We start from the raw sequence: 25,274 nt of genomic DNA on the forward strand, positions 1-25,274 counted from the left end.
AGCCAAAATCAAGTCGGACACTTAATCAACCGAGCCACTCAGGTGCCCCTTCCTTCCCTCCTTCCCTCCTTCCCTCCTTCCCTCTTTGTTTCCTTCCTCCCCCCTCCCTCCTCTCACCTTCCTCCCTCCTTTCTCTTTCCTTCCTTCCTTCCTTCCTTCCTTCCTTCCTTCCTTCCTTCCTTCCCTCCTTTCTTTCTTGGGCACAAGTGAGCCAGGGGCAGAGAGAGAGAGAGAAAGAGAGAAGCAGGGCTTACCTGGGGCCTGTGTTTTACCTGAAGCAGGACTTGAGCTCGCCTGATGTGGGACTCGAACTCACGAACTGTGAGATCATGACCTGAGCCAAAGTCAGACGCTTAACGACTGAGCCACCCAGGCACCCTTATTTCTTTATTTTTAACCTTTATTTCCCCATTATGAATTTCCTGGCATAGGTATACACAGTTTTATTTGCCCAAGGTATGAAGAGTGACATTATGCAGTAGTCTTCTGGTCGAAAGTATTTTCTATTTATTGTAAAATTACCTTAGTGTCTAGCTACATTGTGTGCTAATAAGAATTTTACCTAGGCGGAGAGAAGTTTAGGAAGATAGGGGAAATTAAGTTCCACCTATTGAAAGGGAGAGAATCTACATAAATTATTTGGAAATCTGCAAAGGGGATTTGTCTTCTGTATTTTTTTTTAACCATTTATATTGCTATAAACTCATGGATATTGTGCTCGAAATGGTTTAGCTTTGACCAGTAGGAGCTCTTTCATTTGTCTTGTGTGTCCCTTAGACATGATCTTATAAGTGTTTTATTTTGTTTTGGGATTGTATCCTTACTTCCTGACACTCCAGGATGATCCAGGCTCATCTTGTACAGTTTCTGTCCCACTCGTAGATTCTGCCATTTCACCAAGGAGCCCTAGTTCCTTTTATTGGAGGATGGTATTAGAAGTTAAGATCTGGGTGCTAAGGTATGCTCATTGCTACTGGGGATGTTGCTGCCCTCTCAGCTGACAGAACAAAGAAATACATGTGTGTACACTAACTCATGTATATACATAAATCTATAAATATTTCTGTGTGTAATCATCTGTATCTATATGAAGCTAAACATGAGTTTATATTAATGCATTATCACATGATCATTAAACCTCCTTGCTTATCTGTGAGTTCCTACCCCACAAGTGAGGAACTTGGCTCCAGCCATCAACTTTACTTAATTGTTCAAGTCCAGTATATGTGTATAGCTGTATTAGAATTATTAACTATGCTCCTGTAGGAAACAACTTCATCCGCTAGTAGAAACAATAAGCTAGTGCTTATTTGCAGTGCCTTCTGTATGTAGTCTTACAGATGTCACGCGTTTTCAAAGTTACTTAGGTTAGCATGGTTTCCTCCACCCACAGCTCTTTTATGTGTTTGTAATACAGTTAGATTCTTTTGTCAGTCTCATTCCTTCCTAATAAGTTTGTTAAAATATGTGTACGTTAAGGTTTTTTTAAGTATACATACATATATATATATATATATATATATATATATATTTTTTTTTTTTTTTTTTTTTTTTTTTTTTTTTTAAAGTAATCTCTGCACCCAACATGGGGCTCAAACTCGTAACTCCGAGATCAAGCTTTGCATGCTCTTCCAATTGAGCCAGCCAGGGGCCCCATAATTTGCATACATTAAGTTTCACTGTGCTGTAAAGTTCTGTGGGTTTTGACAAATGTGGATTGGGATAGTTTTACTAGAATTTTAAAATGCTAAATAATATGGTTTGGCCAAAATGATATCCGGCTCTAACTTTTAACTCTACAGTGCTGTGATTCTAACATTTATCTTTCTCATTTTGGCTTCCCTCTAATATTTTTCTTCTAGTACTTATCACTATTAAAAGTTGGCAATTTGGGGGGTGGGTTTGCTTCTTTCTTTTTGTTTTATCAGGTAAGCTCTTAAATCTAACATGCAGATTTTTATAAAGGAACAGTTAGATCTTTGAAGATTCCAGGCATTACCGAATCTGTGATTGAATTGATGACAGGTATTCATAATCTGGCATTGAATAGTATCTTAGCATTTTTACCCTTGATTGTTTTGGGGTGTTATCCCTATTGGTCATTTTACAGTTTTATTCTTAGGTGGTTGACTCATTTGGTTAGCACGAAGTTACCTACAGCAAGTAGTTGAAGATTTATTTTTAACTTAGTAACTTAATGCATTAGTGAAGGCAAACCTGTTTAATGTTCTTCTCCCAACTGAGGCTGTCTTTCAGATGGCTTTGTGCCTTTGATCACAAGGAGGGCCGTGTGCAAGTATTGTTCAGTAGGAGTCCTTCAACACTAAGCATCTTAACGGTGGCAACCAGAAGTGAGTCAGTAACACTAATCTCTTCAGTAGGGGACCTTGTAATTTGTAATCTTCATTCATTAAAAAATACTCATTGGTAAGGTACCAGCTAATGTGCCGGGTGTTACAAAGATAAACATGACTTGGCCTCTTCTCTCAAGTAGTGTATCATGTAGTGGGAAGAAAGGAAGTTAAAATGAAATTTGGAAGCAGGTCATAGAGATGAAGTCTGTATAAGTGAACAGGACTTTTTAGTGACATCTGTTGAGATTAGAAAAATTTAAATGTCTCATCATCAATTGAAAGTTTTCGGAGGATATATATCTTACTTAAGAGCATTTACCCATTACTTAGATGACATCTATGTAATTCACTTCTATGTTTTGGCAGTGGTTGTAAATTTAAATTATGTGGGTAATGAAAGCTATAGTTGATTCTGACTAGTGAGTTTTCTCTTGGATGAAGTGTAAATTTCTAGAAAAGGATAGGACTTATTAACATTAACTCAAGAAGAAACAAAACTCAAGTAGTCCTATTACAAAGGAAATGGAATCGGGACAGAAAAATCTCAAAAAGAAAACCCTAGGCCTAAATAGATTTACAGGTGATTTCTGCCAAATATTCAAGAAGCAGATAATTCCCCATTTTATAAAAGTAAACTCTTCCAGAGAATGGGGGAAAGAGGAACAGACTTCAAATCATTTAGTTTTTTTAATTTATTTTTTGACCCCAAATCATTTTATGAAACTAGCATACTTTTTGATTCTCAAACTGGAGATAGACAATAGAAGAAAGAAGAATTATAGGCCATGTCTCTCATGAACATAGATACAAAAATTCTAAACCAAACATTAGTAAACTGAATCCAGCATTGTAAAAAATAGAATAAATCATATTCCATTTTATCTCAGGAACGCAAGCTTGTTTTAACATTAGAAAATCAATTGGTAGGGGCACCTGACTGGCTGAGTCAGAAGAGCATGCGACTTAATCTTGAGTTGTGAGTTTGAGCCCTATGTTGGTGTAAAGAGTAAATCAATAAATTAATTAATTAATAAGTTAACTAACTTTAAAAAAAAAAGGAAAATCAATATAATTTACTTAAACGGACTAACAGGAAACCATACATTTTAGTAATTGCAGCAAAAACAATTGATAAACTTTTAAAACCCATTTATGATTTTATTTTTTATTTTAATAAAAAAATTTTTTTAATGTTTATTTATTTTTGAGAGACAGAGAGAGACAGAGCATGAGTAGGGGAGGGACGGAGAGAGAGGGAAACACAGAATCGGAAGCAGGCTCCAGGCTCTGAGCCATCAGCACAGAGCCCGATGCGGGGCCCAAGCCCACAGATGGCGAGATCATGACCTGAGCCAAAGCCAGGTGCTCAACTGACTGAGCCACCCAGGCACCCCTATGATTTTAAAATAAAATAAAATTGGGGTGCCTGTTTGGCTCAGTTGGAAGAGCATGCAACTCTTAATCTCGGTGTCATGAGTTCAAGCCCCATGTTGGATGTAGAGATTACTTATAAATAAATAAACTTTAAAAAACTAAATTAAATTAAAATCACTTGTTACATACACTGCAGATGGGAGCGTGCGTCGGAATAATGACTTTAGAAGACAATTTGACATTACCTAGGAGAGATGCACACACTTGTACCTACACCCTGCAATTTCACTCCTAAATATGTAGTCTAAGTTCATTTATTTATTTATTTTTTTGAGAGAGACCGTATGTTCACGAGAGTGGGAGAGGGGCAGGGAGAGAGGGAGACAGAATCTCAAGCAGGTTCCATGCTGTCAGCATAGACCCTGATGTGGGGCCTGACCTGAGCTGAAACCAAGAGTCAGACACTTAACCAACTGAGCCACCCAGACACCCCTCCTAAATATGTATTCTAGAGCATTGTTTTCAACCTATGGTTTGCAGCCCATTAGTAAGAATGAAGGCAATTTAATAGCATTTGACCAACAATTTTCTTAAGTATTAAATACAACAGAAAATGTCAGTGTACCTCATTGTTAGGGTATTACTTTTGAAAAACTTATTCCCAATTATTTATCTGTAGGTGTAGGTGGACTGATTTATGAGGTAGAATGTGTTTTCTTATTTTGTTTGCTGTCAAGAAAGTTTGGAGGCCACTCCTAATCTACACAAACTAAAAAATGCTCATTATTTCATAAGAGCAAACATTGGAGACCTTGATTTCTTTCAGCGGTAGAATGGATAAATTGAGATGTATTCATGCAACAGTTTTACGCTGTGTTGAAAATGAACTACAACTACATCCATCAACTAAACAATATATTGCTTAGGAATAAATTTTTATGTGATATCCTTATGTGGCAAAACTATAAAGAAAGGTAAGAGAGTGATAGAGAAAATAGCATAGTGATTACTTATGGTTGAGTCAGAGGTAGATGGTAACGAGGGGGGCGTACAGAGGCTTTCTAAATGTCCTGGTGATGTCATATTTCCTAACTTGGATGTGGGTACGAAGTGGTTCATTTTATTATTTTTAAAATTGTGTATCTATGTCTATGAAGTTTTTTTAATTGTGGTAAAATATACATAAATTTTACTATTTTAATCATTTTAAGTGTGCAGTTAAGTGGCATTGAATATGTTCACATTGTTGCCCATCACCACTATCCATCCCCACGTTTTCATCTTCCTTGACTGAACCTCCATACCCATTAAATAATAACTCTCTGTTCTCCCTCCCCTCCCCGCTGGCAGCCACCATTCTGCTTTGTATCTGGATGTATTAACTACTTCAGGTACCGCATGTAAGTGGAATCCTGCGGTATGTCTGGCTTGTTCCATGTTGTAGCAGGTGTAAGAATTTCATTCCTCTTTAAAGTGAAGAATATTCCATTGTGTGTATATGCTAGATTTGACTTATAATTTATCAGCTGATAGACATTTGGGTTGTTTCCACCTTTAGCTATCGTGAACAGTGCTGCTGTGAACATGAGCGTACAAATACCTGTTTCAGTCCCTCCTTTCAGTTCTTTTGGGTATATACTCAGAAATGAGATTATAGAATGTGGTAATTAGGATTAATTTTTTGAGGAACTACCATACTGTTTCCCACAGTGGCTACACCTCTATACAGTTTTGTATGTATGATATTTTTGGCTGTTAAAAGTTAATTTTAAAAAGGTAAAGACTCCATCTTTCCCTCCTCAGAGATTATGTCTTAAATTTGATGTGTGTCTTTCTAGATAATTTTTCTGTGTTTATGGGGTACTACATGGATTTATGTTTATTCATTTGTTGTTGAACTGGCTGTGAAAGAGTTGTTGGGTGCTTCGTTAAAGGTAAAAATGATGGGGGGGGGGGGGGCGCCTGTGTGACTCAGTCGGTTAAGCGGCCGTATTTTGGCTCAGGTCATGATCTCATGGTTTGTGCGTTCGAGCCCTGCATCAGGCTCTGTACTGACAGCTCAGAGCCTGGAGCCTGCTTTGGAATCTGTGTCTCCCTCTCTCTCTGCCCCTCCCCCACTCATGCGCGCTCTTTCTCTCTTTCTCTCTCAAAGATAAACATTAAAAAAAAAAAAAGATAAAAATGACTGAGATCCACTGACCCCTCCACTGTGTGCCCCGGAGATTTTGATATGGTTGGTTTGAGTGATCAGGAATCTGAATTTTAATAGTTTTCAAGGGATTCTGATGGGCAGCCACTGATTTATTCCTTTTTTTTTTTTTTTTAAGTTTTCTTTAAAGGTCATTCTTTTTTTTTTTTTTTTAAGTTTATTTATTTATCTTGAGAGAAAGAACACATGCATGAGCAGAGAGGGGCAGAGAGACCAGGAGAGAGAGAATTCCAAGCAGGCTTCTTGCTGTCTTCCTGGAGCCTGGAGCCCGACTCAGGGCTCAATTCCATGAACCATGAGATCATGACCTGAGCTTTAACCAAGAGTTACGCTTAACTGACTGAGCCACCCAGGTGCCCCTTAAGTTTTTATTTATTTTTTTAGTAATCTCTACACTTAACATGGGATTCAAACTCACAACCCTGAGATCAAGTTGCATGCTTTTCCAACTGAGCCAGACAGGTGCCCCTGATTTATTCTTTAACATAAATGGTATTATGCATTTTTTGCATAATAGTTTGTCTTGGAGATCTCTTCATGTCAGTATATGCTGAAATACCCATATTTTTAAAAACTGGTGTTCTAATTCTGTAATTTAGATCCAGCATAATTTATCTAGCCATTCTGTTAATGGGCATTTAGGTAGTCGCAAGTTTTTGTCATTACAAAGAAGATACAACAGACCTCTTGTGCATACATCTTTGGGCACGTGTATGGATGTTTGTGTTGGAAAGATACCTGGTAATTAAAATTTGCTAAGTCAAAGAGTTTGAACATTAAAAATTAATAAACATTGTAGGGGCAGGGGCACCTGGGTGGCTCAGTGGGTTAAGCATCTGACTTCAGCTCAGGTCATGATCTCACATTCCGTGAGTTTGAGCCCTGCATTGGGCTCTGTGCTGACAGCTCAGAGTCTGGAGCCTGCTTCAGGTTCTGTGTCTCCCTTGCTCTCTGCCCTTCCCCCACTCACACTCTGTCTCTCAAAAATGAATAAACATTAAAACAAATTTTAATTGACAAATATTATTAAATCCAATACATTCTTGAACTTGTTTTTTTTCTGTTTATTATCTTAATGTTTATTTTTGAGAGAGAGAGAGCAGGAGTGGGGGAGGCGCAGAAAGAGAGAGGGAGACACAATCTGAAGCAGGCTCCAGGCTCTGGGCTGTCAGCACAGAGCCCTACACGGGGCTTGAACCCACAAACTGTGAGATCATGACCTGAGCCAAAGTCAGATACTTACTCAGTCACCCAGGTGTCCCTGTGTTTATTTATTTTGAGAGAGAGAGAGTGCACTCACATAAGCAAGCAGGCAGGGGAGGGGCAGAGAAAGAGGGAGAGAGAGAGAATCCCAAGCAGGCTCCATGCTGTCAGTGCAGAGCCCAATTCAGGGCTCGATCTCATGAAGCATGAGATCATGACTTGAGCCAGGATCAAGAGTTGGACGCTTAACCAACTGAGCCACCCAGGTACCCCAAACTTTTTTCCTCTTATGTATGAATTTCTTCTTCTGAAGGAAGTATTTATACAAATATTTACCTGTATAAAGTAAAATGAATTTGATTTAGAAAAATTTCTCCTTCCATTGAAATAGATCTGCAATGGATGAGTGAACCAGAAAGGTGTTAGCCTTTCTTAAAACTGAAGCCATGAGGTGGTGATTGCTTTAGTTAATCTTTAACCCAGGAGAGACTTCTGTTTTCTTTATTATTTCAGACTTTCTACTGGATCTTGAAGAGTTTTCTAGCTTATATAATTTTGGAATGAAGTTTAGACTTGTGTTTTTTTGTTTGTTTGTTTGTTTTAAGTAGCACAAATAGCATCTTGTGTGAGAACCTGGTGCTTAAAACTTTAGTTTCTATGAAAAATTTTGAAACTCTGGTTTGACTGTAATACTCCCAATAACAGTAATAAAATGTTACTAATACACTCAATTACAGTTTAAAAGAAGAAAAAGTGCTATAGTTAAATCTTAATAAAAATATAGACCTTAAAAAATATATAGACTTTAAGAATTTAGTGGAGAAAACGCAAGAGTGAAAGTATTGTAAATGCAAAGCCTTGTAAATTAAAAAACATTATTAAAAAAGCCAACTAAAGAAAAGAACAGCTAAGATATTTTTAAAAGAAATCAGGTTGCATTTATCTTTTATGTATTCTTGCCAGTAGCCATCGTTGTCTCTGATTTAGTATCATTAGGGAATGGTTTCCCAGTATACTGGGAAGAGCTAGTTTTGTTAAAAATAACAACCTAGAAGAAATGGATAAGTTCCTAGAACTTATTATTACCTACCAAAACTGAAGCAGGAAGAAATAGAAAAATTTGAACAGACCAGTTACCAGCAATGAAATTGAACCAGTAATCAAAAAAACCCCAACAAACCAAAGTCCAGAACCAGGCAGCTTCACAGGTGAATTCTACTAAACATTTAAAGAAGAATTAATAGCTATTCTTCTCAAGCTATTAAAAAAAAAAAAAAAAATGGAAGAGGAAGGGAAACTTCCAAATGCATTGTTTGAGGCCAGCCTTATCCTGATACCAAAACCAGATAAAGACACTGTAAGAAAAGAGAACGAGAGGCCAGTATCTCTGATGAACATAGATGCAAAAATCCTCAACAAAATACTAGTAAACCAAGTCGAACAATATATTAAATCATTCAGCACAGTCAAATGGGATTTATTCCTGGCATGCAAGGGTGGTTTGATACTTGCAAATCAATCACTATGATACATCACATCTGTAAGACAAAGGATGGGACGCCTGGGTGGCTCAGTTGGTTGTCTGACTTCAGCTGGGGTCGTGATCTCGTGGTTTATGGGTTCGGGCCCCACTTGGGCTTGCTGCTGTCAGCTTAGAGCCTGCTTTGGATCTTGTCCCTCTCTCTCTCCCTCCCCAACTCACGCTCTCTCTCTCTCTCTGTCAAAAACAAATAAAAACATTTTTTTAAAAAAAGAGAAAGGATAAAAACCATATGATCATTTCAATAGATGCAGAAAAACCATTTGACAAAGTACAACATCCACTCGTGAAGAAAACCCTCAACAAAGTAGGTTCATAACGTCCATATATGAAAAACTCACAGCTAGTACCTTCAGTGGGGAGAACTGAGAGCTTTTCACCTGAGGTCAGGAATAAGACAAAGATGTCCACTCTTACCACTTTTATTCAATATAGTACTGGAAGTCCTAGCCATAGCAATCAGACGACAAAAAGAAATAAAGTGTGTCCAAATTGGTTAGGAAGAAGGAAAACTTTTACTTTGCAGATGACATGATACTATAATTATAAAGCTGTAGTAATCAAAACAGTATGGTACTGGTACAAAAATAGACACATAGATTAATAGAATAGAATAAAAAACTCAGAAATAAACCCACAATTATATGGTTAATTGATCTTTGACAAAGGAGGGAAGAGTATTACGATGGGAAAAAAATAGTCTCTTCAAAGATGCTGGGAAAACTGTACAACTACATGCAAAAGAATGAAACTGGACTACTTTCTTACACCATACACAAGAGTAAAGTCAAAATGGATCAAGGATCTAAATGTGAGACCTGAAATCATAAAAATTCTTGGAACAGGCAGCAATTTCTCTGACATCAGCCACAGCAACAGCTTTCTAGATAGATCTCTTTGGGCAAGGGAAACAAAAGCAAAAATAAACTGTAAAAAAGCTTCCGCACAGCAAAGGAAACAGTCATCAAAACTAAAACTCGTCATCAAAACTACAGAATGGGAAAAGATATTTGCAAATGACATATCTGATAAACGGTTAGTATCCAAAATATATAAAGAACTGATACAACTCAACACCTCAAAACCAAATAACCCAATTAAAAAATGGGCAAAAGACACGAACAGACATGTCTCCAAAGAAGACCTACAAACGGCCAACAGACTCATGAAAAGATGTTAAACATCATTCACCATCAGGGAAATACAAATCAAAACTACAATGAGATATCACCTCACACCTGTGAGATTGGTTAACGCAAAAACACAAGAAACAACAAGTGTTAGGATGGCTATGAAGAAAAAGGAACTTTCTTGCACTTTTGGTGGGAATGCAAACCAATGCAAGCACTGTGGAAAACGGTATGGAGTTGCCTCAAAAAATTAAAAACAGAACTATCATGTGATCCAGTAATTTCACTACTGGGTATTTCCCCATAAAATACAAGAACACTAATTCAAAGGGATACACACACTGTGTGTTTATTGAAGCATTTTTTTTTTAATTTAATGTTTATTTATTTGAGAGACAGTATGCACGCATGAGCAGGGAAGGGGCAGAGAGAGAGGGAGACAGAGGATCCGAAGCAAGCTCTGTGCTGACAGCAGAGAGCCTGACCGCGAGATCATGGCCTGAGCTGAAGTTGGACACTTAACCGACTGAGCCACTCAGGCGCCAGTTTATGGAAGCAGCCCATGTGTCTGTCAGTAGATGAATGGATAAAGAACCAACACACGCATGCACGCGCGCGCACACACACACACACACACACACACACACACACACACACAGGAATGTTATTCAGCCATTTAAAAAGAATGAAATCTTGCCATTTGAAACAACATGGGTGGAGCTAGAGAGTATAATGCTAAGTGAAATAACCCAGAGGAAGACAAATACCGTGTGATTTCACTAAAGTGCAACTTAAGAAATAAAACAAATGAGTGAAGGAAAAGAGAGACAAACCAAGAAACAGACTCTTAACCTATAAAGAACAAACAGATGGTTACCACAGGGGAGGTGGGGTGGGGGTGAAATAGGAGATGGGGATTAAGGTGTACGCTTAGCCATGATGAACACTGAGTAATGTATAGAATTGTTGAATCACTATACTGTACATCTGAAACTAATAGAACAGTGTGGGTTAATTATAATGGAATTAAAATAAGAAAATAAGGGCACCTGGTTGGCTCAGTCAGTTGAGCGTCTGACTTTGGCTCAGGTCATGATCTCTCAGTTCAAGGATTCGAGCCCTGCGTCAGGCTCTGTGCTGACAGCTCAGAGCCTGGAGCCTGCTTCAGATTCTGTGTGTGTCTTTCTCTCTGCCCCACCTCCGTCACCCCCCCCCCCCCCGCCCCGCTCTTTCTCTCTCTCTCAAAAAAAAAAAAACATTAAAAAAATTTTTTTAACAAAATTTTAAAATTCAGATTATATAACATTTTAATTGTAGGATTTTTTTTCCCCACAAAGCAAAGTGTTAAAGTTTCCCCCACAAACCACAATAGTGGTTCCCCAAAATAGTCATCCACACTTATTATCTTGAGGGTGTGTGCATAAGTGTGTATATGTGTGTATGGTTTCCTTTCTTGGAAGGGAAACCTTTGATTCAAACACTGTGATCTTCCACCTTGTTCAGGTTTTTAAATGTCCTTTTGTGAAACTATATTAGATGGCAGGATTTGTGTATACGGTGTTTCTTTCCCCCTTGTCCTTATTTGGGAAAATAAAAATTTGTTGACCCTGTATCAGTCCAAAAAAAATTGCTGATCTATGAAATTCAGAAGTCTGGGAACCACTGTGAAAGAATCTTTCCACAAAAGGCTAAGAGAACCCTGGCATGCAGTGGTTTTTGTGCAGTCCTCTCTTGTCAGAGGGAAGGTGCCTGATACTGTATGTTTTTAATTTAAGAGTAAAAATTCCCACTTATTCATGCCCTTTTTTTACTCTCTGCTCTCTGGTTTTGTTAGTCTTTAGCCATCTGAACTCTGATTTCATTGCTTTTTATCTTTTTGATATGGTTTGTTTCTTTCGTGAGAATATGTAGGAATTAACATTTAGGTTTTGTTTTTGACTCAAGAGTCAATTCATAAAGTTGCATTTGTTCATTCAGCAGCCTTTTGTTGAGGGCTTGCCTGTGTGGATGCAGAAAACAATTTTCTGTCCTGCCCTAAGGGGAGAGTAGGAGGCAGGCAGACAACTGCAGTGTAGTAATTTCTAGTACTGCAGGCACGTATGCAGTATTGTGGGAGCCATAGCATGTAGAGAGAGGTCTGTATGTTCTGAGCATTTCCCATAGCCTGATACAGTCAACTTTGAGTTAATACAGTTTACTACTGTTACAGTACGGTTATTTGCTCCTTTTGCATTTTTCTTATTTTTTTAATTTTTATTTATTTTGAGAAAAAGAGAGAGGCAGAGGAGAGGGAGAGAGAGAATCCCAAGCTGACTCCATGCTGTCGGTGCAGACCCCAACCCAGGGTTTGGTCCCACAAACTGCGAGATCATGACCTGAGCCAAGATCAGGAGTTGGACTCCCAACTGACTGAGCCACCCAGATGCCCCCATTTTTCTTAATGTCTTAAATATTTTTGAGAGGGAAAGAATTTCCCAACCCAAAATAAGGCACCTTTTAAAAAAATGTTTATTTATTTATTTTGAGAGAGAGAGGGAGAGAATGCGAGTGGGGGAGGGGCAGAGCAAGAGGGAGACAGAATCCCAAGCAGGCCCCGACTGTCCGTGCAGACAGACCCTGACTTGGGGCTTGATCCATGAGCTGTGAGATCATGACCTGAGCCAAAATCAAGAGTCAGACGCTTAACCGACCGAGCCACCCAGGACGCCCCAGAATAAGGCACCCTTTTAATGTACCTTTTTTTCTCCTCTAACTCCTCTCTGATTTATACTGTACTTCAAATGAAAACCTGTTGTTTAAAATTGTTATATGTTAAATTATTACAATCCAAATTGTTCTATACTTTGTAAATTACTACTGTCTTCTCTTAAAATCTAAAGATTAAAAAAAATCTAATAATTCAAGCTCTCACACAATACAAATTTGCATGTTAAAGTTCTGTTATACTCTTTCTACCAAATGAAACATTTTGCTGAACCTAGAATATATGGTTCCTCCATATGGAATTTTCAGAACCTAGAGTATTTCCATTCATGATATGAAACCAGCACATTTTTCTTGACCATTTATACTTAGTAATAACAAATCCTTTAGCTTCTACATATGAATATGGAGAACTCCCTGAGAACTGGTCCATTTCTGTCATAAAGTGCTTTCATTTAATATCAGCCATTGTGAAGAATAGAAGTATACTAAGTAGGTAGTTTGGCAAAATACTTTATTTTTCTATTTCATTGAAGAGAGTCTTAATTAGATAACACATTGATGAGTTAGCCACTTAAAAAAATTACTGCACCTGATATCTCTTTTAGGTTTGGAGTGCTTTACGGAAACAGCTCTCTGAATTTGCTTGTCAAAATAGCTCACAGTTTGCTAATAGCAACAGTCGTTATGCCGAATTGTTCTATTTCTAGACTTTGTCACAACATTGACTGTCAGGAACTAAGGAGTTTCCAGATTATGAGCTTCTGTTAATGTGGATAAAATAGTAAGTAGTGTGTACAAGTGGTAAAACACCCATCAAATAAGAGATAGTTTTTACCTTTGTCCTAAAGGTAGTTGTGGAAAATAGCAAAGCATATCATTTCAAGAGAGAGTAATTTGAAGATCTTTATCCCTCCACCTTCCCCCATTTCATTCTCTGAAATCCTGCGTATTCTTCAAAGTTGAAATGCTTGCCTTTGTGTAATTTCCTGCTCAGACTAGTTGGAAGCCATCTCCTCCTTACCTGAACTGCTAAAGCTGCTTGTTTCATACCACAGGTCTGTCCTGTGTTGCTGTTCTTTATTTAGGTGCCTTTAGTTCTTACCATGTTAATCCCCTTGAGAGGAAAGACTGGCATCTCTCTCTCTCTCTCTCTCTCTCTCTTTTTTTTTTTTTAATTCTCATGGGATGTAAGCACAGTATTTTCTTCTTTTATTTTTTAAGTTTATTTATTTTGTGAGAGAGGGAGAGAGTGCTTGTACAGAGGTGGGGGGTAGAGAAAGGGAGGGAGAGATAGCAGGGCTCCATGCTGTCAGCGCTGAGCCGACTGGGGGCTTGAACTCATGAATCATGAGATAATGACTTGAGCCGAAATCAAGAGTCAGATGCTTAACCGACTGAACCACCAGGCACCCCACACAGTATTTTCATGTATAGCAAATGTCTCATTGATATTTGTTGAATGCATGAAGGTATAAATTTTTATTTTCCCATTTTCTTTTTTTTTTTTAACTTTATTTTTTTTGCTTAGTTTTGAGAGAGCAAGCAGGGGAGGGACAGAGAGAGAGGGAGACAGAATCCCAAGCAGGCTCCATGCTGTCAATGCAGAGCCCAATGCGGGTCTCACAAATCGTGAGATCATAATCTAAGCCGAAATCAGAAGTTGGACACTTAACCAACTGAGCCACCCAGGCACCCTCCCCGTTTTCCCATTTTCTATAACTCTTTCATTTGACTTAGTACAATGATAATGTATGTTATTAATAAGAAGGCCTTGTTATCTTAGATTGAATCATTTTGTGGTGTTCTATAAATCTTCACTTAACAGTATTTCATATTTTTAAGAGTAGAATTTAATACCTTTTAGCTCATGTTAGTACTGCTAAGGTGGGTAACTTCATGAGTTCATATCGATATCCAGAAGCCTCAGAAGCCCTCATGTTGAGGGATGACTGGGGTGCTTTTCCATTCAATTCAGCCACATGATTTTCAGTTAAGTCTCAGTGCTTTATTTTACTGTCAGTAAGAGGTTCCCTTATTGAATTTTTGAAAAGCTTTTTGAAATTGTGAAGAATAATCTCGATTGCATTTTAAATGTTTGTTTATTTTTGAGAGAGTGAGAGAGAGAGAGCGAGAGAGAGAGAGCATGCACACGACGGGGAGAGGCAGAGAAGGAGAGAATCTCAAGCAGGCTCCGGTCTGTCCGTGCTGGACTGAGCCACCCAAGGGCCCCAATCTTGATTGCATTTTAAATCTTCAGGTTCCTTTTAGGTAGGTGAAGTGTATTTTGATTTCCATAAAGACATGTTTACTCCAAAAGGATTGTCAGATGTCTAATGTACAGAAACCAAGGCATAGTTAATCAAATATTGTACTAGGATCTGATAATAACTTTTACATGGATAACGAAGTAGTTTTGTTCCCATCCTGAATTTCTGTGAATTGATTTTAACTCTTTCCAAGTTAATCACTTTCCTCCAAGGAGTTCAGAGTAGTTTGTTGATATCTGCTACCTTTATAGAATCTTCATATTGGTAGGGAATTTTCATTACTTACGGGTAAAGAGGTTTTCCCACGTTGTTCTGTGTGACTTACCCTGGATCACACAGCATTATATAGGCAGACTTTCCATCTCAAAATCTTAACCTTAGTTTATACTTCAGAAGGGCAAGGTATTTGGATTTTTTTTTTTTTTTTTTTTTTTTTTTGGTAAATAAACTCTACACCCAATTCGGGGCTTGACCCTGCCATCAAGAGTCACATGCTCTACTGCCTGAGCCTGCCAGGTGCCCCAGGGCATTTGGATTTTTGAAAGTGATTTGTATTCGGTTGGATGTGGTCTGGTAGTATACTGTATATAGTATAGTATAGTATAGTATAGTATAGTAGTGATACTACTGGGCCAAATACATGGTTTCTCTAGTACCACCCATCTTGACCTAGCCAAGGGTCATTGGGTCTGGCTCAGGAGTCCGGCAGCAGACTCACAGGCCAGTGTACACCTTAAAAGGCCAAAATTCAAGGGACCAGAGAGAGATGTCCATTCTGACCAATAAAATACCTTGACAGCAGCCCGTAACATGTAAGGGTAGGGTCTGCTACTCCTGGATGTACTGACGATGTAATTTTGATTATAAAATAACAGGAAGTCAGCACAAGGGTGTTGTGAGTCCTTGTGCTAATTTGAATGTCTAGTGCTAGCGAGACAAGATGGCCAGGCAAATGGTCTCTGCCCTCAAGAAGCTCAGATTCCAGTAAACCGACTTCGTTTGATGTTTGTCCCCAAAACTTGGGGAAACTAAGAAGGCTTCACACAAACGTGAAGGGTATGGAAGATTTTTTTTTTAAAGACTTCATGATCTCGGAGTTGGTTTGAGCCCTATGTTGGGTCTAGAGATTACTTAAAAAAAAAAAAAAAAATCTTTAAAAAAAAAAAAATAAATAAAGACTCCATGAAAACCGTGGCACCTGGCTGTCTCAGTCTGTAGAGCATGCAAGTCTTGAGCTGAGAGTTGGAAGTTCGAGTCCCACGTTGGGTGTAGAGATTACTTTGAAAATAAAATCTTAAAAAATAATAAATACTTCATGAAAACCACATTCAGTGAGTTAACAACAATTGCATGTGAAATGTTTTATAGGGCTTCTTTTGGCATGAAAAAAACTGTTTCAAAATGCCTCCATATCCTGTGGGAATGTGAGTGATGATTTCATTACCTAATCATGGAAGTGAAAATGAGGGACCGTGCAAATTGGTGCTGGAAGTGTAATCACAAGGAATTACATCTGAGCCCATCCCTGTGTGTTCTCACTGGCATTTGTGCTCAAGGCCAAGTTCGCGAACATGCCCCCAGGAGCATCGGGTTTGGTGCTTTTGTGGACAGTAAAATGGTTGAATGGTGAGAGTTACTTAAAACTGGGCATTACAAAAGTTTGCATCCCTTTATGTAGGCTTACTAAAGGGAGTAAGAAGTTGTTTTATTGAGCCAAACAAATTTATTTTGCTTGGGGGAAACATAGTATTATACAAATAACCTTTTGCAGTCTTCATTGATTCAGTTTGTTCTGAAGCAGACCCTAGGCTCACAGTCTGTCAAGTTGTTGAGTAAAGAACAACTATATTTGAGATACTATGTTTAATTCAAATGTGAAAGATGCAGCCAAACTTAAGGAATCTGTTTCTTTGGACTCTTTTCCTTGGTGAATTCCAGAGCTGAGTGGGAGTTAAAAATATGAGAAAGTCAATAAATTAGGGAAGATAGCCAGTGAGAGGTGAGAAATGATAACTTGTAGAGGGGAGAAAAAAGAGGGAATACGGGAAGTAATTTTTTTCCAGTAGTAAAAGGTACCTTTTTTATCCCCCAGAAAAAATTTTTAGTTTTTGTTTTGTATTGTACCCCAAACTGTACTCTTTCGGGTCGGTGTTGGAGCTGGACATGGAAAGGCCTCCTCTTGCAAGTTAAGCATGTGGAAGAACCGCTCACCCAAAGTGGGGAGCAACTAACTATCTAGGATCCTTTATGTGCTATGGTTACAGTGAACCTACAGTAAACACTCCTTCCCTGCTGCAGGGGAGTGGAAGACATTGCCCCACCTTCCTCTGCTGCTGCCCCAACGGGGGCGGGGGGGATTTCGGCTGCCCCACTATGTGTATAGCTCGCCACCAGTCCTTCACCATCAGCAGGACTCCAGCAGCCGCTCTGCCAGGATACATTGTCTTATCATGAGCTAATTTGATAGATGAGTTTCTTGGAAGCAGTTTCATGACTTGATTCATGTTTTCATTTTCCTTATTGTGATCATCCTTCCAGTTTTTAAGATGTACGCAATTTCCTGTATGATTCATAGGAGTGGCAAGGTGAGGTGGGAAGCTTCCCTTCTTTGCTTTCCTTGTCCCCCTCACCTTTGGGAACATTTCAGATCTTTGTTCGTTTTGTTTTGTTTTGGTTTTTAAAGATTTTATCGGGGGTGCGTGCCTGGGCAGCTCAGTTAGTTGAGTGTGTGTCTATTGATCTTAGCTCAGGTCATAGTCCTGGGTCATGAGATCGAGCCCCACAGCAGGCTCCACGCCTGCTTAAGATTCTCTCTCTCTCTCTCTCTCTCTCTCTCCCTCTCTCTCCCTCTGCCCCCTCCCCTGCCCTATCTCTCTTTTTAAAAAATTATAATAAAAAAAGGATTTTATTTTTTTAAGTAATCTCTGTAACCAACGTGGGGCTCGAACTCACAACCCTGAGATCAAGTGTAGCATGCCCTGCTGACTGAGCCAGCCAGGTGCCCCTGGAACATTTCAGATCTTTCTCAAAACCCCAAGTGTATTTCAGAATCACTCTTCTCTTCCCATTATTTTTTGTTCTTTACATCAGTGCTAGAGGCAATGCTGGAAATTTGTAAGGTGAATGGCATAGTGAATGGTCTGGGTAGGTATGTGTGGTCAAGGGGAATAGGTGTATTAGAAAATGAGAAAACAAACTCAGATGTCCTTTCAAGAAAAGACTTCCTGCCCATCTGTAAGGAGTGTAACTGAAGAAAGCTGTTAGTCTCTTCTTCAGGGTCAGCCTCAGCTTTGGAGCAGCCCCCCAGCCAGTGGCTGAGCAGAGCAATGACAGATATGCTGCATTCTGGAGCCTTCTAAATGGCCGCCTTGTTCCAGGCGTTGTCAAATCTGCATCACACTCTGCTCCCCCCGCCCAGTCCTGCTTCCTTCTTTTTTCTTCTCAGAAGACTTCTCCCCATGAAACATTTTTTCATTCCGAATTTTGTTTTTTTAGCATTTGCTTCCTGGGTAATATAACCTGTGACACACTTCTTACATAAATCACCCTACTCCCTTCATTTTACTGTTTTTTGCCCCAGGCTGTGCATGAAACATCATGGGAATGGTGTGAGTGAGTTGCCTGCCTCTGCATGTATATTTCAACATGTTGTGCTCTTTCTAGAAAATTTAGGGAATAGAGAAATTAAAACTCAATCATAATGATTTTTTTAAATACCTTCACAAGAGGTAACTTGATAATGGCTTATTTTGATAAACTTGAGAGAAGTGCATTAAACATTAAGTGCTCATCTTGGTGAATTTATCACAAACTGAACATATCTGTATAACATTACCCAATCAGGAAACAACTTCACCAGCACCCCTGCGGCACTCACTTTGAGGAGCATGAATTAATTTTACCTGGTTTTGAATCTGATATAAGCGTGGCCATGTAGTATGCACTCTTCTGTCTTTGGTTCAGTGTTGTGTTTGAGAGAGTTACCTGTGTGGGTGTCTTGCAGAAGTTCCATTGTGTGAATGGACCACAATTTATCTGTAACATTGTTAATGGGCATATATATTATTTCTGGTTTCTTACTCCCTAGATCTGTTTTGATGTTTTCTAATACAAATGTTGCCTAGTATTTGGTATTTTAGCTGGGTAAGCCTATTCTTGGAACGTTTATTATCCTTGTAAGTGAATTGTCTTATGTAAGAAGACTTTGTAAGAAAAACTTTTCTTAATCCACATCCTCAGAATGTTCTTACTCCTCTTTATAGGACCCTCAGTTAGTTTTTCCTCTGAAGTCTGAGGTCTTGAATCATGTTACTGGCCAAGGGAGTTTAGTTGCTGTTCCTTTTGCTGTCTTCCAGTCAGATGCTTGCCTTAGAGGAGCTGTTACGGAACAACTTTCGTGTTTTATGGGTATGCCAGAACACGGCTGTCATTCTGGTTTACAGTGGAGAGAAAAAATATAATCAGAAGCTTTTAGGGGAGCCTGGGTGGCTCAGTTGGTTGAGTGTCTTACTCTTGGTTTCAGCTTAAGTCACGATCCTGGGATCGAGTCCCACATTGGCTCCACACTGACAGTGTGCAGACTGCTTGGGATTCTTTCTCCCTCTCTCTCTGCCCATCCTGCATGCATTCTGTCTCTCTGTCTCTCAAATAAGTAAGCCTCAAAAATAAAGAAAGAAAGAAAGAAAGGAAAGAAAGAAAGAAAGAAAGAAAGAAAGAAAGAAAGAAAGAAGCCTTTAGGGATTTGTTAGATATTTGGGATGGGCTTGGTATTTGAGCTCTACCTGTCCAATTAAGGTGGCTCTCAACTAGTGTGGGAAAGTGCTGGAGAACAGATTTCACACCGAGGGTCTAAAAAATATCATGTGCAGCTTGGATGCATGTGCCTGAGTTATTTCAGAGCTTCTGACAGTGTATACTGATGTTTGTTCATTTCCCACTATAGCTGTTGAGTGGAATGTCATGGCCAGCTCCTCGGACAGTGAAGATGACAGTTTCATGGCCGTGGACCAAGAAGAAACTGTGCTGGAAGGGACAATGGAGCAAGATGAGGAGCCCCACCCAGTACTGGAGGTTGAAGAGACTAGACATAATAGGCCCATGTCTGAGCTGCCAGAAGAGGTTTTGGAGTATATCCTGTCCTTTCTTTCACCATACCAGGAACACAAAACTGCAGCCCTTGTCTGCAAACAGTGGTATCGACTTATCAAAGGTACTGTGCAAAGTGGAAGGCTTATTTATCTATTTGAATTTGCTTTAATGGTTTATTTTTAAGGTCCCAGTTTCGTTTTCTCCTTTCTCCCTTAAATTTATTGTGGTTCTAAAATTTAGTGTTAGACAATTAACTGTACATTTTCCTTTTCTCTTAATTCTGGTTAGTTTTATGAACAGCTTGGATTTTGTAGTATTTAATCCAACTTGCAGTTTTAAAATGTGGATTCTTTTTTTGCATATTCTTAGAGTCGGTCTGGTAAATTGTGTCGTTCTTGAACAGACGAAGTAGGGACGGATGTGGGATAACAGTGCAGCTAATGTTAATACACCTCTTCCCATTGTCAGCCACTGTTGTGACTGCTTTACTGTCCTCACAGAAAACTCTGAACAGGTGAAGAAACAAGAGTGTGAGAGGCACAGTTAAGTAACTTACCCAAGGTCACACGGGTATCACGGGGGATCGAAGATCCACATTCAGGCAGTCTGGCTTTAGTGTCCGTGTTCTTTAAGAGGATATCATTTTGTTTCTTAAAGTAGCTAATTGTGGCAAATATGGGATTGTGCAAGTATTTACTGCTTTATTTTATCTCTAAGTGATAAAGGCTCTATGCATATCTTTTACTTTTTAAAATGTTTTTTTTTTAATGTTTATTTTCGAGAGAGAGAGACAGAATGTGAATGAGAAAGGGGCAGAGAGAGAGGGAGACACAGCATCTGAAGTAGGCTCCAGGGTCTGAGTTGTCAGCACAGAGCCTGACAAGAGGCTCGAACTCATGGGCCGCAAGATCATGACCTGAGCCGAGGTCGGACGCTTAGCCAACTGAGCCACTCAGGCGTCCCTCTTTTTCTTTTAAAAATGAGTTTCTCCTCTTTTTCTCCCATTTTTCTCTCTCTCTTTTTTTTAACGCTTATTTATTTTTGAGAGAGAGAGAGAGAGAGAGAGAGAGAGAGAGAGAGAGAATCTGAAGCAGGCTCTGTGCTGACAGCAGAGATGCAGGGCTCAAACTCACGAACCATGAGATTATGACCTGAATTGAAGGTAGATGCTTAACCAACTGAGCCACCCAGGCACCCCTTCTTTTGTTTTTTTTTTTCAATGTTTATTTATTTTGAGAGGGAGAGAGAGAGAACACACGAGTGAGCATGAATTGGGGAGGGTCAGAGGGACAAAGAGAATCCCAAGCAGGCTCCTCACTGTCAGTCTACAGAGCCCTACTCAGGGCTTGATCCCAAGAACCATGACCTGAGCCAAAATCAAGAGCCAGCAGCTTAACAGACTGAGCCACCCACACACCCGTCTTCCATTTTCTAATCAAGTTTTGAACTTTAGCTAAATGTTGTACTTACCAGGGGTGGTGTCTTTTTAATTGAATAGATAGCAGTTATTTTTTTACATTTACAGTTACATTTTAACTGGAAAGGGCCCATTTTTGAATGAAGACCAAGCCAGTTGAATAAACTTTGATCAAGCAGTTTGTTCCTTCCTAGTGGGAACAGGCAGTCAGAAATACGACAGGAAAAAACCTTTAGATCAGAATCAGTCTTAAAATCATTTCCTTTCATCAGGGTGGTTCTCATGGGGCATGGGGTCATTGTCAATTGCTCAGAACCCAACCTAGAAGGCTAAGGACCGGCTGTGTTGAAACTGTTTGCTGGGTCCTGTGCTCATCTGCTTACAACTGGTAATGCTTGCTTTCTCTTTGCAGATTTAATGGACCCTTCAGTAGAGATTGAATGCTTACCCTGTGAAAATAGATGATTTCACCTCTAAAATAGAGGTGGAAGAACCACAGATGAGGGGCTATGATCTAATCAAATTTATGAGTTTATTCTTGGTTTTATATGGCATTCTTACTGTTTTGATATGTATGTGTGTGTGTGTCTATATATATATATATATATAACATATGCACATAGATATGTGCATATGTATGTACATATGTATGTATACATATGTATGTATATGCACATACATATATGTATACATACATGCATGCATATACATACATTTATACACACACACACTTTTTTTTTTTATAATTTTTTTTTTTAACGTTTATTTTATTTTTGAGACAGGGAGAGACAGCATGAACAGGGGAGGGTCAGAGAGAGAGGGAGACACAGAATCTGAAACAGGCTCCAGGCTCTGAGCTGTCAGCACAGAGCCTGACACGGGGCTCGAACTCACGGACCGTGAGATCATGACCTGAGCCAAAGTCGGACGCTCAACCGACTGAGCCACCCAGGCGCCCCCACACTTTTTTATTTTAAAGAGGGAGGAACCCTAACCTAGCACTCACAGTCTTAGATCTTCTGGGAGAAGGAAGTCACTGCCAGGACAGCTTCTTCTTTCCCCCTCTCTATCATTATGTATCTGTCCCTTATTCATTACTGCCTTACCTCAATTCAGCATTTTCAAATCTGTTACTTTCTTCATCAGAGTATAGTTGGCACTGTAGTCACACATTGAAGATGACTATCTTTTTAATATTCCAGTTCTTAACTGTGAGTTCAGCCAAAGGATAGTAATCATCATTGGAAAACATGTTTAAATACTGTGATCCTGCTTAAGGATCCACTAAGGTGACATGAATTAAAAAATGATACATTCTTTCAAAGTGTAACATAAATTATTGTACTCTTCATTCAAAATGTTGCTCTTTGAAATAAGGTAGTCATTTCATGTGTTAAAAACATAGATTGTTCCAGAAACATGAAGCTCTCACCTTTTAAAAAACAAAGACTTTTACTTTTCTTTCTTTCTTAAGAGAGCTCAAGCTAGGAAGGGGCAGAGAGAGGGAGACAAAGGCTCCAAAGATCCTAGCAGGCTCCATGCTGACAGCAGAGAGCCCAAAGCAGGGCTTGAAATCATGAGCCGTGAGATCATGGCCTGAGCCCAAGTCAGACGTTCGCCTGACTGAGCCACCCAGGCGCCCCCATAGACTTTATTTTTTATTATTTTTTTTTTTTATTTATTTTATTTATTTATTTATTTATTTTTTTTTTAGACTTTATTTTTTAGAGTGGTTTTAGATTCACAGCAGAATTGAGCAGAAAGGTCAGACATTTCCTGTTTTCCCACATCCACAACCTCCCCTACTGTCAACATACCCCGGTGCATTTGTTGCAGTTGACAGACCTGCATGGACACATCATCATCACCCAAGTCCAGAGTTTACATTGGGGTGCACATTCTGTGGGTTTGAACAAATGTATGATGATATGTGTCCACCATTATAGTACAAGCGCTCACTTTTAATTTTTTTTTTTAACGTTTTTTTAATTTATTTTTGAGACAGAGAGAGACAGAGCATGAAGGGGGGAGGGGCAGAGAGAGGGAGACACAGAATCAGAAGCAGGCTCCAGGCTCTGAGCCATCAGCCCAGAGTCCGACGCGGGGCTCGAACTCACGGACCGCGAGATCGTGACCTGAGCTGAAGTCGGACGCTTAACCGACTGCGCCACCCAGGCACCCCAAGCGCTCACTTTTTAAAACAGCTTTCCTTAGTTGTAAAATCATCATTTCATAATTCAGTGTAAGCTAATTATTGTCTCCTCGTTTATTAAGATGGAATATGCTTGGTTCCCATGGTCTAACCACAGGCATTTATGAACACCTGTTTTTTATACTCCAGATGCTGTTTTACCGTGCTCTTTCTCCCAAAGCTAAATTACCCCCAGTCCCTTTGCTTTGTTTAAACAATTCCCATTATTGAAATTAATTTAATTTTAATTTTATTTTTTAAGCTTATTTATTTATTTTGAGAGAGTCAGAGAAAAAGTGTGAGTGGGGGAGGGGGGGAGAGAATCCCAAGCAGGCTTTGCGTTGTCAGCATGGAGCCTGACTGGGGCTCTGTCTCACAAACCACAATATCATGACCTGAGCCGAAAGCAAGAGTTGGATGCTTAACTGACTAAGCCACCTAGGCACCCCAGTTATTTACTTATTTTTAAAGTAACCTTTATACCTATCGTGGGGCTCAAACTTACATCTCTGAGATCAAAGGTCGCATGCTCTACTGACTGAGCCAGCCAGGTGCCTCTACCAATTATTTTAATGTGTTGCTTTAAGATATGACGTAAAGGGGAGCAGAGTTATAGTGGGAGCTAATTTTGTAACCTTGACCTTTGTAACACTTAACCACCCTGAGCCTTTGTAAAGTGAAAGGATTGGATCTTCTACTTTTGAAATTCTGTTTCTTACTTTGAATGAAAAATAAGAAACTTAGGTTTTATAGAAGTTATGTGACAGCTAATAGATGCAGTTTTAATAATTTGGTTGAAAAGTGAAGTATCCAGGCTGAAGCATTTGTTATTTTTGTCTTTAGGTGTAGCCCACCAGTGTTATCATGGTTTCATAAAGGCTGTCCAGGAAGGAAACATTCAGTGGGAGAGTCGGACTTACCCTTATCCTGGAACCCCGATCACTCAACGGTTCTCACACAGTAAGTATTTACTGTGAGAGTAGATGCCATCCTGCCCGTGGTCGTATTTCCAAAAATTCCTCTGGAGGCATGTATTTTGTTTGACTTTTTAATGAAGAGAATGTAAAATGAGGACTTACATTAACTTTAGAATCAGGGAAGAGTGTGAGCCTAAGTACAGCATAGGCACCTTGGTATAATTTTATATTTGAATTTTTCTAGTATCTCTACCCCAAAGAAGTCAAGGTGTTATCTTAGACTTGAACATTGATATCAAGTAAGAGGGTATCAAAGAAGTACAGGAAGGTGTTTCCAAGATCCTGCTTAGGGAGTAGCCAGAGTTTAACACTAAGAGTTAAAATAATTCTTTATTTTAACATAGTATATGTTTAGCCAACACTGAATTTGGCTGGGATCACACAAAGATTTTGAACATGAAGGGTATTAATTTTAAAATGTCAATTTAAATAGTAAAATTATAAATGCTCTGGTAAATAAGACACAATTTAGAGTTTTTATTTTTTATTTTTATTTAAATTTTTTTAATGTTTGTTTATTTTTGAGAGAGAGAGAGAGAGAGAGAGCGAGAGAGAGCATGTGAGCAGGGAGCATGAGAGCAGAGAGAGAGGGAGACACAGGATCCGAAGCAGGCTCCAGGCTCTGAGCTGTCAGCACAGAGCCTGAGGTGGGGCTTGAAGTCACGAACCGCGAGATCATGACTTGAGCCGAAGTCAGATGCTTAACCGACTGAGCCACCCAGATGCCCCTAATTTAGAGTTTTTAGATTATTCTAGAATTAACTCTCCATTTGAATTTGATTTTTGTAGACACCATTTTATTCTATTAGTGATTCATA

At 39.2% G+C, this 25,274-nt stretch overlaps 1 protein-coding gene across 1 annotated transcript in view; it reads left to right on the forward strand.

Moving 5' to 3' along the window:
• FBXO42 (F-box protein 42) overlaps positions 1-25,274 on the forward strand; it is a 100,195-nt gene that overhangs the window by 28,392 nt on the left and 46,529 nt on the right. Inside the window, exons 2-3 of the mRNA XM_078452335.2 lie at positions 19,726-19,992; positions 24,323-24,439. Coding sequence (XP_078308461.1) covers positions 19,743-19,992; positions 24,323-24,439 — 367 coding nt within the window. The 5' untranslated portion in view covers positions 19,726-19,742. The remainder of the gene's footprint in view (positions 1-19,725; positions 19,993-24,322; positions 24,440-25,274) is intronic.

Source organism: Panthera onca, chromosome C1 (genome assembly GCF_046562875.1).
Source record: "Panthera onca isolate mPanOnc1 chromosome C1, mPanOnc1 haplotype 2, whole genome shotgun sequence".
In the NCBI taxonomy this organism is placed as follows: Eukaryota; Metazoa; Chordata; class Mammalia; order Carnivora; family Felidae; genus Panthera; species Panthera onca.